This window comes from Babylonia areolata, chromosome 24, assembly GCF_041734735.1.
Source record: "Babylonia areolata isolate BAREFJ2019XMU chromosome 24, ASM4173473v1, whole genome shotgun sequence".
Taxonomy (NCBI): Eukaryota; Metazoa; Mollusca; class Gastropoda; order Neogastropoda; family Buccinidae; genus Babylonia; species Babylonia areolata.
Genome location: NC_134899.1, coordinates 13434425 through 13449148, shown reverse-complemented (window position 1 = coordinate 13449148; position 14724 = coordinate 13434425). Strand labels below are relative to the sequence as shown.

Below are 14724 nucleotides of genomic sequence, written 5' to 3'. Positions count from 1 at the left end.
GGAGGAGGGAGTAAAACTGACTCTTTGAAAAAAAACACAAAAACTGTCAACATTGACACACACTCATCTACATCCGCCATGGGTCTCGAATGAACTATTAACTTGGAAGAGCGAACGCGCACGCGCGCGCGCGCGCGCACACACACACACACACACACACACACACACACACACACACACACACAGGGAGAGAGAGAGAGCTTGGGTGGCAGACTTTAAAAGCGAGGACAGCCTCAGAAGAGAGGAACATTCTTCACTCCAGATTTGCCTGCGAGGACAAAGGACAGTTCTTCACCATGAACTGTCAGTTTCCAGTCCTTGTACTTTGCGTGCTGACTGTGCATACCTGGCAGGTTCGTACCTTTTTGTATTGTTACTATTATCATTCTTTTTAATAATTCGTTTGTTTGCTAATGTGTGATAGTACCGGACGCTTTTTTTTCTTTTTATAAGATTATCGCATAAAAATATGTCAAATGTCGTTCTGGTTGTACAGAAAATTTTACTTGCTGCTCAGAAATCAACAACAGATAACAAAAACAAACTTTATTGCATTGGAACGTGAAATAATTATGTCAGCTAAGTGATCTTCATACCTTTTATGTTCCCTTTTTTATGTTTAATTGCATTGACTACTATTTATTTGATTCTTCAGACTGTCTTTGTTTCTCTCAATTCCTCTCTCTCTCTGTCTGTCTGTCTTTCTCCTTTTTCTTCTTCTTCTTCTTCGCTTGGGTTCGAATCCTGCTTCCCCCCCCCCCCTGTCTCCCAAGTTTGACCATAGCAACAAAATAATATGTCGTCCTCAGGCAAAAATCTGTAGTAGAAATCCACTCTGACAGATACACAACTATATCTATGTCTGCACTCAAGGTTTGACCAAGCGCGTTGGGTAATGCTGCTGGTCATGCATGTGTTGTAGCGTATATGGATATGTCCGAAAGCAGTGAAATTGATACTGAAACTGAAATTGTTAATTTCATGGGTTCGAACAAGCTTCTTTTTGTAGTGATTATATGTCTCCTCTTCCCTCTCCTTTTCTGTCTCATCTGTCATGCCACTTAGTCCTGTATCATATTATTTCATAGTCCTATATCGTATTATTTCAAAGTTTTCGAGAACATGCTTCCTTATTATTGTTCTTACCATGATTATTATTCTCATTATCGTCATCATTAGCATTTACGCCTAATCTTAAAGTAAGCCCTAGGCGTTTACAAATGGAAGTAGGCCTAAAAAAAAGAAAAGAGAAAAACTGAACACAAGATACAAAACAGCATCAAATTATTCACCCACACCAACACACGCTCTTCCTCTTTCTCCCCCCCTCCACACTCACCCCCTCATGCGTGTGTGTGACTGTGCCTGTATACATTCGTGTTTTAGTGTGTGCGCGCGACTGTGTCTGATTGTTCATGCACTTGTGTGTTTGTATGTATTGATGAGACAGAAACAGACAGCGAAAGAGAGACAGACAGACAGACAGACTCCGAATGTGGATGGGAATTATACTTTTTTAAACGATAAATAGTAGTAGCAGTAGTAGCAGTGGTAGTGGTAGTAGAAGAAGGAGTAGTATGCTTATGGTAGTCGTTCGGGTGTTTTCAGATCACTCCAGCATACAGCCGTCGAAATGGTGAGTAGTCGACCGTTTCTTGTTTCATCGTCATTCATTTAGTGATCTGTAGTTTCAGTGTGATGACACAGGTGCTAACGTCAACGATAATCAACGACAGTTTCCACTTGAAATGAATTATCAATAAAGTTCACGATGGTTGATTAATCCATTTTTAGTCTGCTCATAGAAACTGTGATGGTACGTTTCTTAAATTCATCTGAATGTAATAATACTTTATTCATTAATCGTATTATCATCATTGATCAGTAAAATATATATGAATACATCAGTGAATGATGGAAAAGAAAGACTGACCAAGGAAAAGAGAGAAAGAAAGAGGGGAGACGAAGAGCCATAACAAATGGGTTGTCAGATAGGGTGGTGGTGGGCAGGGCAGCTGGGAATAAAAAAGAGGGGGCGAGGATAGGGGGATGAGTGAGGGGGCGGGGGGAGCGGGGGGTCGGGGTGTGGGGTGGGGAGGAAGTGGGAGTGAACATGCAAATTCAAAGACAAACGCATTAGTGTATGTGAGACATGAAGACATCAGATTTCAAACTGCTTTTAGTCTGTGAGATAGGCTGCCACCGAAGGTCCTAATACTCTGGCCAATGTCAGACAAAAAGATATCACATGTCATAATGCTTTCTTCCATGTGAGGCAAAAAGAGCGTCATATATCTAAATGCTTTGGTGTATTTAAGTTAAAAAGGCATCATATTTATGTCTAAATGCTTTGCTGTATTCCAGTGAAAAAGGCATCATATGTCATAATGCTTTATTCTATGTGAGACAACAATACGTCATATGTCATAATGCTTTAGTCTATGTGAGACAACAAGACGTCATATGTCATAATGCTTTAGTCTATGTGAGACAACAAGACGTCATACGTCATAATGCCTTAGTCTATGTGAGACAATGAATCATGCCATGATGTTTTAACATGTGTGAGACAACAATGCATCATATGTCATAATGCTTTAGTCTATGTGGGACACGAAAGCGTCATATGTTATGATGCTTCAGTCCAAATGAGACAGCTTGGTATCATGTGACACAATGCTTTAGTCAATGTAAGACAAGGCATCATATGTCATAATGCTTTATTACAAGTGAGACAAAGTATCATGTCATAATGATTTAGTCTATGTGAGACAACAAGGCATCGAAAGTCATGATGCTTTAGTCTGTGTGAGACAACAATGGATCGTAAGTCCTAATGCATTATGTGAGACAAAAAGGCTTAATATGTCATAATGCTTTACTCTATGTGAAACAGTAAGGCATTATAAAACACACCGATTTAGTCTATGCGAAACAGAAAGACGTATGTCCTAATGTTTCAGACTACGTGAGACAGGGAGGCAACACGGTTCGTAATGCTTTAGTCTAAGTGAGACATGAAGGAATCGTAAATCCTAATTATTTAGTCTGTGATACAGGAAAGTATCATAAATCTTAGTGCTTTGTGTGAGTGAGACAGGAATTCCTATTGGTTTAGTCTATGTGAGACGGAAAGACATAAGTCCTAAAGCTTTAATCTATGTCAGACAGAAAACAAACAAACAACAACAACAACAACAAAACAACAACAACAACAACAAAAAACAACAACAAAAAAACAACCCAACAACAAACAAACAAAAAAACATCGTAAGTCCTAATGATTTCGTCTGTGTGAGACAGGAGGGCATCATATGTTCTACTGGTTTAGTCTATGTGACACAGAAAGACATAATGAAAGTTGCGATGCTTCCTGCATAATAAACCCAAATGCTTTAGTCTATGGAGAGAAAGGAAAACCAGTCTAAGGTGAGACAAGAAGATACCCATTTTATGCTGATATAGAACTCGTAGCAGATCAAAAAGGAAAGTTGTTTTCAATGTTTTATAAGCTGAGCACTGAGCGTACTAATGACAGCAACGATAAATATGGTTTATGCTCAGCTGTAAAGCCCGAACTCGGTACGGTATGTTTCTATGAAGTGTAGAACCTACAGTTTCAAGTAAATATTCCTCTGAACGAGTACGCCTATGTGTTTCTTAGTGTATGAAAAACTTAATCAGAAAGCAAATATGACTAGCGACTGTATAAAACAAATTAGGATGAAATCGGATATCCATTCCACATGTCTCTCGTCCACAACATATGCACAGCTGAGAGAAAACTACACTTCGAAAATGAATGCAGCTGTTTTTCATTGTTTAACTGTGCTACTTGTACAAGAACATAAGCTCGTGATAAATCGTCTTCAAAAGTATATTATGAAAAGCAACCATTCAAAAGACAGAACGGCCCAAACTAGATGTATATCATGAACAATCTTAACAAGTTCGAATTCTTATGACACATTAAAACAGAATTGAATTCATACCGTCAAGCCTATGAAAACCTATAGGGTTCAACCAACGAACAGAGTACAGCGCAAGCCACAAGAGCAATTAATGCCATCTTCTGATATTTTCTGCAGTTCAAGTCGAACTTTGGCCTCGAATTTCAAACGCAAGGACAATTGACAGCAGGCTAAAGAAGCTCAAATCGCTGTCGTTGGAAGCAAGCAGCTGACTGCTTTTTCCTCCCACGCCGGGAGGGAGAGAGAGAGAGAGAGAGAGAGAGAGAGAGAGAGAGAGAGAGAGAGAGAGAGAGAGAGAGAGTCCCTGAATGTCCTATCAAGTTTTCTTAGATAACATGCTTTTTCCGCTTCTCTTTTCTCCACAGTTAACACACGTACCCGACCTGGGGTTCAAAGGGTTAGCCCCCTTCGACCTGACAACTACGACCCTTGGCAGTTCGTGCCGTTGAACGGTGATTCCACCACCACACCTGCATCCCCGCCGCGCGATCCCTGGCAGAAGCAAGTAGACCCTGCAGTCAACACAAATATCGTTCCTGGAAAACCTGGCTATGGGGACAACAACAACCACCGGCCTTTCCCCTGGGTGCAAGTCGACCCCACAGCCGACACGGATTCCATTCCCGGATACCATGCTGGTGACAACGGGTTTGTGCAAGTTGGGTCTTCCCAATGGGTGCATTACGATGGTGGTAACCGACCTACATCTCCGCCACGCGATCCTTGGCTGGTGCAAGTGGACCCTACAGTCAACACCAACAGGGATCCTTGGGCTAACATGAAAGGATCCGGCGGACAGACCAATGGTGGCACGACCCCTGACCCCTGGACAAACATGAAAGGGTCTGGTGGAAACACAGCATGCGCGAAATTGCCCTCGCTCATCAGAAGATGCAGTGGCTTCCAACCTAACACTATCAATGATCCTTGGAAGAACGTGAAAGGACCCGGCAGGCGAACCAACGGTGGCACGACCCCTGACCCCTGGACAAACATGAAAGGGTCTGGTGGAAACACAGCATGCGCGAAATTGCCCTCGCTCATCAGAAAATGCAGTGGCTTCCAACCTAACAGAGGTATCTTGTCCAAAATTTCTCGCTTTGTATTATACTAACTCCTTCCACATGTACGGTCTTCAAATTTTCGTTCATGGTACCAATGCCTTCTCCAAACTTTCAGTCAAGGGGTCAGCTCATTACATGGGTACCTTCTGTAAACGTTCTTTCAGGATACCAACCACGGCGGCGAAATAGGTAGAGTCACTGAATGAAAATTGGATGTCGTGGGTTCCAACCGTATTTTTGAAGCATAATGCCATCGTGGGGTTGTTCTCAATTACCTTCTGGAAAACGTATAAATAATCAGCTGCTGGTGTGCAATCTATCCTTATATGTTTCTTTTTATCTTTGTATGTCTTTATATGTTTGAATCTTTAATGTATTGATGACATGAGTGGTATATCAGATCAAACATACATACATACATACATACACACACACACACACACACACACACACACACACACATATATATATATATATATATATATATATATATATATATATCAGTTTAAACTTACGTACACCAACAATCACAATGATGACGAGCGTGTCAAGCTGCGGAAGAAAGACTGCAAATAACTATTCGAACCTGGAGAATATTCATAGTCATTGATTTTATACTTGCGAAAGTGAGCAGTCATTTTTTACACTAGGATCTGTGTGACAGGTCTTTTCACCTCTTTCCTACAATACTGGACTGCTTTTATCACTGATCAAAATTCCATGGATTACAGGCGGCGGATACTATACTGGGGGAACCAACGCTGGGAGCAGCAACACTTGGGGACACAATGGTGGGAGTGGCTATACTGTGGGATCCAGCTATACTTGGGGATCCCATGGTGGGAGTAGTTATAATTGGGGATCCAATGGTGGGAGTAGCAACACTGGGGGATCCAGCTATACTGGGGGATCCAATGGTGGGAGTAGCTATACTGGGGGGTCTAATGGTGGGAGTAGCTATACTGGGGGATCCAGCGGTAGCGGTACCTACACTGGCGGATTCGGCGGTACCTACACTGGGGGATCCAGCGGCAGCGGCACCAACACTGGGGGATCCAGCGGCAGCGGCACCTACACTGGGGGATCGACCGGCAGCGGAAGCGGCACCTACACTGGGGGATCCAGCGGCAGCGGTAGCGGTACCTACACTGGGGGATCCAGCGGCAGCGGCAGCGGCACCTACACTGGGGGATCGACCGGCAGCGGAAGCGGCACCTACACTGGGGGATCCAGCGGCAGCGGTAGCGGCACCTACACTGGGGGATCCAGCGGCAGCGGCACCTACACTGGGGGATCCAGCGGTACCTACACTGGGGGATCCAGCGGCAGCGGTAGCGGCACCTACACTGGGGGATCAAGCGGCAGCGGCACCTACACTGGGGGATCCAGCGGCAGCAGCACCTACACTGGGGGATCCAGCGGCACTTACACTGGGGGATCAAGCGGCAGCGGCACCTACACTGGGGGATCAAGCGGTAGCGGCACTTACAATGGGGGATCAAGCGGTAGTGGCACCTACACTGGGGGATCCAGCGGCAGCGGTAGCGGCACCTACACTGGGGGATCCAGCGGCACTTACACTGGGGGATCCAGCGGCACCTACACTGGGGGATCCAGCGGTGGCGGTAGCGGCACCTACAATGGGGGATCCAGCGGCACTTACACTGGGGGATCAAGCGGTAGCGGTAGCGGCACCTACAATGGGGGATCCAGCGGCACTTACACTGGGGGATCCAGCGGCACTTACACTGGGGGATCCAGCGGCACCTACACTGGGGGATCCAGCGGCACTTACACTGGGGGATCAAGCGGTAGCGGTAGCGGCACCTACAATGGGGGATCCAGCGGCACCTACACTGGGGGATCCAGCGGCAGCGGTAGCGGCACCTACACTGGGGGATCCAGCGGCAGCGGTCGCGGCACCTACACTGGGGGATCCAGCGGCAGCGGCACCTACACTGGGGGATCCAGCGGTACCTACACTGGGGGATCCAGCGGTAGCGGCACCTACACTGGGGGATCCAGCGGTACCTACACTGGGGGATCCAGCGGCACCTACACTGGGGGATCCAGCGGCACCTACACTGGGGGATCCAGCGGCAGCGGCACCTACACTGGGGGATCCAGCGGTACCTACAATGGGGGATCCAGCGGTAGCGGCACCTACACTGGGGGATCCAGCGGTACCTACACTGGGGGATCCAGCGGCACCTACACTGGGGGATCCAGCGGCAGCGGCACCTACACTGGGGGATCCAGCGGCACTTACACTGGGGGAACCAGCGGTAGCGGCACCTACACTGGGGGATCCAGCGGCAGCGGTACCTACACTGGGGGATCCAGCGGCAGCGGCACCTACACTGGGGGATCCAGCGGCCACGGCACCTACACTGGGGGATCCAGCGGCACTTACACTGGGGGATCCAGCGGCAGCGGCACCTACACTGGGGGATCTAGCGGCAGCGGTGCTGGTAGCTCTACTTGGGGTGGTAGTAGTGGTAACACTTGGGGATCTGGTGGCGGCTACAACGGTGGTACCAAAGGTGGCGGTGGCGGCAGCTACACTGGGGGAATCAAAGGTAATGGAGGCGGTGGCTACGATGGAGGATCCAGCAGTGGAAACAGAGGTAACAGTCACGTGTCCTGTCTGTGTGTCAGTTAATATGCCTGTCTTGCCGTGTGTGTGTGTGTGTGTGTGTGTGTGTGTGTGTGTGTGTGTGTTACTTATTATGATCTCCACAGACAAAGCAACTGAAAGTCTCTTTTTTCTTTAAGTGAGACAGCTAGTGTATTATACTGACTTTTTGGGTGCCACGCGTTTCCCCAGAGCTTTGTTCTCCAAAACCAGCACTCCATTTACCGTCATCGAGTCAGCAGGGTCTTTTCGCCTACATACTCATAATTATTCTCATCGCCTACACACTCATATTCTCATATTCGTTTCACCCACACACTCACGTTCGTTTCGCCAACCGGTGAAAAAGCCATGCTCACATTTACTGATAGAAAACTTTGTTCAACTTAAAAACAACAACAAAAAACAACAGAATCATGCGATAGTCAGTCGTGTCCAACTATGACCATCAGAACAGCAGAGGAAGCAACTGCTGTCCCAACTATCTGGGCTAGGATTTAATTATAGTGGAGAGTGCCTTGCCCAGGTTACATACCCACTCTCTCGGCCAAGAGGGTTTCAAGACAGTCGGCGTTGGGATGGTTCCCCAAAGGCCAGCTGGCTTCCAACGCTGCAGCACTAACAGCCAGTGCATTCTTACCTCCTTCACAAGAGACTAAGCTGTAAATGAATTCCCATTGCAACGGAGAAGCCATTGATCGTACAGCTTTCACTTTGCTGTTGGCCAAACTATAAGCTTATGTCAATCTGTGATATATCCTTAGCAGAATAGAAAAGAGAACTAGGCAATGCATTTTGCACAAATATATCTTTATTCATCCAACCGGAAATCAATTAATATTAATTTTTGAGCAACTGAACATATACGCATTAATGATAAAATAACTGAAATTGAAACTGAGTCTGCATTCAGTTTTATTAACTCTGAAACTGCCGGTGAACAGGAAGAGCAACACAAACAGATTCACAGACGAAACAATCGAAAGCCTGAAAAGAATTGAAGATGCTTTTGCAAACAGGCAAAGGTTGATGGAAAGGTTGAACGCATACTCCTTTGCAAATCTAACTGAGAATGCATATTACAATAGGTGTTAATGCTATTGGTAAACTCTCTCAAATTGTACTTATATGCTTACAGTGCTGTAGTCTGGTGCACAAGACGAAGGCGATACAAACATGCCTGTCAGTCGGTAAGCGAAACGCGCGCAGGCGAAACGCGGTGCACTGTGACATGTTGGAGTTTGGTCCCTTGTTGATTTATCAGTTTTCACCAATAGCAGTGATCGGTGGAGCTGAGTGTAACCACCCATTAGATTTCACGCTTAATGCCAAGTTTTTCTCTCACTGTAATCCGCAAAGGTCACGCTTTTCTTTGTGGGCACCCAGTCAGTCAAATTTTGCAAGATATTTTTCATTCATAGTCTTGGGTGTATGTGATGGGTGTTTTCTTTTGAATAGGCCTTTCTGTAATCAATGGGTGGAGGGCGTTTGGGACAAGTGGATATATTTCAACCCAGGTGTGAATGGGTACCTGACTTCGGTAAGGAAATGTTAAAACGGCGGAAGGAGAGAATTAAACCTCCGTCTTCCTATGCCGAGCCCCAGACACAGAAAATACGAAATCACTGCCCAGATGTCCGTAGCAGGCTATGGGACCTTTAACGTTTAACTTTAACTGCGTGTGTGCAGTCAGAGAAGAATGCCAGCTGCTGCAACCCTCCCGGGTCCGGCCAGACCAGTGTGACATACTGTCATCTGTCCAAACATTCTGCAGTCTCGCTATTGTCGATCCTGTGGTAAGTATCATTGCTTGCATGAAACAGCACATTGAGAACAAGAATTTGTAGAGGATCTATACCCCACTTCTCTCTCTCGCTGTGTGTGTGTGTGTGTGTGTGTGTGTGTGTGTGTGTGTGTGTGTGTGTGTGTGTGTGTGTGTGTGTGTGTTGAGTACAACAGACAATGGAATGGAATTGTGCATCGGATATGATACGTTATGCATCGGATAAAATACTGTGAAATGTAGGCTACACGTCTAGAATTTGAAACTGATAAACACATCCATATCCGACAGCTGCCTATCCCTAAAGTTTGATGCTCGTCCTTCGGATTCGAAGATGATCATGACGGGCGCAACGGCCGAATGGTTCAAGCATTGGACTTTCAATCTATGGGTCCTGGGTTCGAATCTCGATGGCGCTTGGTGGGTAAAGGGTGGAGATTTTTCCGATCTCACAGATCAGCATATGTGCACACCTGCTAGTGCCCGAACCCCCTTCGTGTGTATACGCACACAGAAAATCAAATTCGCATGTTAAAGATCTTGTAATCCATGTCAGCGTTCGGTGGGTTGAGGAAACAAGAACATACCCAACATGCAAATCCCCAGAAACGGAGTATGGCTGCCTACATGGCGAGGTAAATAAACAAAACGGTCATACACGTAAATTTTTTAATGTTACATGTTTGTCTGAGTGTGTATGTGTGCGTGCCTGAAATCTGATTGAATGACACAGGAAAAGAATGATGAGCGCCCAATGGCAACCGTCAGTTGGCTCTACCCAGGTAGGCATGCAGCCTGCTGTGTAAATGACCCCGTGTTTGTAAAGCGCTTAGAGCTTGGTCTCCGACCGAGGATAGGCGCTATAAATTATGAGTATCCTATCAACTTCAAAAAATGTAGTTTGAAGTCATGACATGCGCTTGACTTGGATTAAAGTGAGGGGAAGCTGCGCAGGTCGTAAGCCTGACTCTCTCGTCCCGCCCTACCTGGACCCAGTGGGCATTCACTCGTACCTTAGTATAAACTCGTAGCCACACATTTGTGTCTACTTTATCGAAAAGTTGACGATTTGTCGTACAAAGTAGGCTTAAAAGATAATAACTTAAAAAATGAAACCGATCTCTTTGTATTTCATAACTATCATTTCGAAACATACATTGTTTTCGCTTTTTTTCAATTACGTCACAATGAAGCCTAGAATTGTATTCTACGTCATGATGACATGACGATATTTTTCACTGAACAAATTGCTTCACTTTTGCAACAAACCATTGATAATTATCGGTACAATGCACATTATCCCCCGCCCCTTAACCTCGCTCATTGTGCAGAGTTTTCAGTGAGACTACGAAGCACAGGTACACCAAAATGTACGGTACATTTGTCCAATTATCAAAAGAGTACGATTAATACAAGGCACGTCAGTCGTCTACTCAGTTCTCCGCTTAACATGAACATGGTAGCAGATCGGCAAGGTGATTCCACTGGTATAGAATGGGCTGAACTGTTGAAGTAATAACACCATGAATGCAATCGCATCAAACGTTTCTTGATATGCATTTTGTTGTTTCTGTTTGATGTGAATGGCATTTTCAGACGGAAAATATATGCTTGGACAATACATTGAAGACGTACCATTCTGGAAATAATTATGCTGAAGACATGGTTTGCATATAATCATGTTGATAACTTTTGCATATAATTATGTTGATAACTTTTGGGTTTGGATATAAATTACTGATGACTTCATGTATTGGATATAGGTTGACAGCTTAATAAATCTGGTATATTTTCTGCTAAACTTTATGATTTGGATATATGTTGTGGACCTTATGGTTTGGGAAAATGTTTGGAGAATTAACTGTTTGGGGTATATGTTGATGACTTACTGGTCAGGATACGTGTTAAAGACTTGATCGTTTGAATATATTTGTTAAAGACTTAACAGTTTAGATCTATATGTTGGACACGTAATGGTTTGGGAACATGTTGGACAATTACTGGCATCGAAATATTTTACAAACTTAATGGTTTGGACATGTATGGATATGTGTTATCGACTTGATTGGTTTTGATGTATATCGAGGACTTGAATGGTTTGGATATAAGAACCAGCAAATTCACTACGAAAAGGTCTTCATGGTCAAAATGAAAAAAATATGATGGTGATATTCTCGATGATGATGATGACGATGATGATGAATGGATGATGGTGATGGTGATAATGATGATGATGATGATGCTGTTGATGATGGATGATGATTATAGATAATGCTGATGATGGATGATTATGATAATCTTGATGATGATGATGCTGGATGATGATGGGTGATGATGAGTGATGATGACAATGACAATAACGACGACAACGAACCATGGAAGAAAGCTAACATGTATCATCTATATATATATATATATATATATATATATATATATATATATATATATATATATATATATATATAAAACATAAAAAAAACAAAAACAAACCTAAAGTACGTGGTCCATACGACACATGACTGTTCACAGCTGCGGGTGAATGGGCAAGACTACGTGAAGCGGCTCTTCCAGTGCGTGAAGAACAGCATCCGGAACCGGCGCCAGGCCGTGAGGACCTGCCCCAACACCAAGCAGGCCCTGGACGAGTTCCTGTTCGACAAGCAGCCCAAGGAGAACTGTCTCTACCAGCGGGGTCTGCTGTGTCAGAACCAGGTCGTCGTCCGGAAGTTCCTGGCCACCCTCACCAAGCCCAGGTCCCCGTTCGTCGTGCTGGACGTCTCCTTTCTGCAAAGGTACGGTTCTCTCTCTCTCTCTCTCTCTCTCTCTCTCTCGCTCTCTCTCTATTAGTGTGAATTATCCTCTGCTACGCTTCATAACAATGCATGTCTACTTGACAATTATTTTTTTGTCCTTTAACTCACTCAGTACGGCCAGTCCTCTCTTCTCCTCTACACAGACCCCTCGGATGTCCAGTGGGTGTCTGAATGACCCAACCTTTAGCTTCTGTCGCCAGAATTGTGGTATTCTTTGTCAACATTCACCTCTTCAGTATAAGAGCCTTCCGCTTGCAATATTTTGATGATGGTAATTGGGGTGAAACGCTGTTAACGTTGTCTCTTTCGCCGTTCGTATGGAGAGAGTTAACGCTGAATGACCTATCCACCAACTCCCCATTGAAATGAACCTTATATGTTTCTTTAATAAACCATCATCATCATCATCATTATCATCATCCTCTCTCTCTTTCTTCTTTTTTTTTTTTTTTTGGTTGGAATGGGTGGCAGAGAGACAGGATTGAGGAGGTCTGTGATCACAGACTAGAAGAAGAGTGAGAGTGAGAGAGAAAGAAAAAGAGAGAGGAGAGAGACAGAGACAGGGAGATACCGAGAGAGATATATAGAGAGACAGACAGACAGAGAGACATAAAGAGACAGGCAGACAGATAAAGTCCGAGAGAGGTCTTCCGGTAAAATATTCTGGGGGGCTTCACCATTTATTGTCTCGTGCTGTTTCCCTCAATAAGATCATAAAAAAGAAACCCATAAGTGTTGGGATACTTTTGTTTGTTTTGTCTTTATTCAGCTTGTTCATATCTTCAAATTCCATATTTGATTTTATCGAGCCATTCTGGTTAATTTGGGGCACTCACCTAGACTTCCTGATCCACCTACATATGGGGTCGTCATGGCAGAATCGTTAAGACTTCTAATTTAATCGTCTCCAATGATCAGTGTTTGGAACAGTGTAGGGATAGGCATTTTGCTTCGATTTTCCTCATTCCACCTAGGTGTGAATGGGTAGACTTACCCGACTTCAGCGGAAGGAGAGGATTGGGCTCCACCTCTCAATGCCGAGCCCTTGACACAGTGAATATATGTTCACTGCCCATATGGTAACAAAAGGCTACGGGGCATTTAACCTTTCTTTTTAACTTACCTATAACTAACCTACTTACTCACTATCCGATTTTTTTCCTTTCAGAATCAGAAGAGTCTTCGAAAGAGTGATGAAGTACTGCGATCCAACTGCCTAAAGTTATCGGACCTGGAGTTTTTCTTTTTCTTTTACTTCTTTTTATTTTTTGGTGTTCCCGAGGATGGAAAAAAACAGAAGACATTGACAGTGACCATTGATGATTCTTTTATTTCTCTTGTAAGAATCTGATGTGTGAAACCAGATAAGCCTACCTGTACCACTTAAATCAATTGTGTGGTTTTCTGACTCGTTTAATTTTTTTATTATTTATTTTTTTTAAGAGTTGTTTTTGTTGTTGTTGTCGTTGCTTGTGGAAGGGGTGTTGTCTGTTAGATATCCATATGCGGAACGTTTTTTTTTTTTTTTTAAACTTTTGTAATTCTCTAAATATAATCTCACCCTGAGAGGAAGGAACCTCACATTCTTTGAAACATAATAAATCGCCTCAGCTGAATTGTGAACAGAAAATTCTTTCGTTTTGATTTGTTCGTACGAAAGGTCAAAATGTTTTCTAAACGATTGCACAAGATGTTTTCAAATGTAGGCCTTCAGGTCGAGACAGGGAGAAAAAAAGAAATTGCAAGTGTCAAGTTTGTGTTTGGTCTTCGAAGTTGAAATGTTATTCAGCTATGAACAGTGATTTATGTGCTTTCTTCAAATAGCTCTAGTAAAATATTATACATAGTAAGAGATGCTGGGTGCTTTGTTGCTTTCTTGTGCAGAAGGGAGAGAGAGTGAGTGAGCGAGTGAGTAGGCGCAAGTGAGCGAAATGCATGTACACGTGTGTGTGTGTGTGTGTGTGTGTGTGTGTGTGTGTGGTGGGAGAAAGAGGAGACACAGACAGCACGCACGCACGCATGCGAAATGCACATGGATACAGACACACACACACACACACACACACACACACACACACACACACACGCACCAACACTATTACTGCATGTCATGAAGTGGCTTCTATTTTCGGGTTTATTGTCAACACACTCCTCAGGCGATGTGGCCGACATTCTGGATCGCCATACCGGTGTAACAGGCCAGACTCTACCCTGTCCAGAGTATACTCCCGTATAAAGTGGCCAAGTCCATAACATGCCCCCGTATAATCTGACACTGGCCAGAATATACCCCCGTATTTGCCTAGGCTACATTATACCCGGAATATAGTTTGCCCTAGGCCAGTTTATATCCTATGGGCCATTTTATACCCCCTCTTTTTCTCTGAAATACATTGATATTTGAAGGGTGTGAATACTGCTAAAAGTTACAGCCTTAGAATGAAGGTTAGGTGAAATG

General features: G+C 44.2%; 2 protein-coding genes across 2 annotated transcripts in view; both read left to right on the top strand.

The window, feature by feature from the left end:
- The first annotated feature begins 231 nt into the window (after positions 1–231).
- On the top strand, positions 232–14118 carry LOC143298943 (uncharacterized). The gene is made up of 7 exons (XM_076611985.1): positions 232–353; positions 1609–1636; positions 4337–5047; positions 5767–7662; positions 9360–9466; positions 11983–12245; positions 13435–14118. The coding sequence occupies exons 1-7, from the start codon at positions 297–299 to the stop codon at positions 13484–13486; spliced, it is 3114 nt and encodes a 1037-aa protein (XP_076468100.1). The 5' UTR covers positions 232–296; the 3' UTR covers positions 13487–14118.
- A 587-nt stretch (positions 14119–14705) lies between these two features.
- The window catches only part of LOC143298557 (uncharacterized), a 17154-nt gene continuing 17135 nt past the window's right edge, over positions 14706–14724 (top strand). Inside the window, exon 1 of the mRNA XM_076611437.1 lies at positions 14706–14711. Within this exon, the coding sequence (XP_076467552.1) occupies positions 14706–14711 (6 nt within the window). The remainder of the gene's footprint in view (positions 14712–14724) is intronic.

Bases quoted from the DNA above. Each gene is read 5' to 3' on its own strand.
- LOC143298943 (XM_076611985.1), top strand. From the start codon at position 297: ATGAACTGTCAGTTTCCAGTCCTTGTACTTTGCGTGCTGACTGTGCAT. The intron at 7,663-9,359 runs GTAACAGTCACG...GCGTGTGTGCAG, and splicing joins ATCCAGCAGTGGAAACAGAG to TCAGAGAAGAATGCCAGCTG. The intron at 9,467-11,982 runs GTAAGTATCATT...GACTGTTCACAG, and splicing joins TCGCTATTGTCGATCCTGTG to CTGCGGGTGAATGGGCAAGA.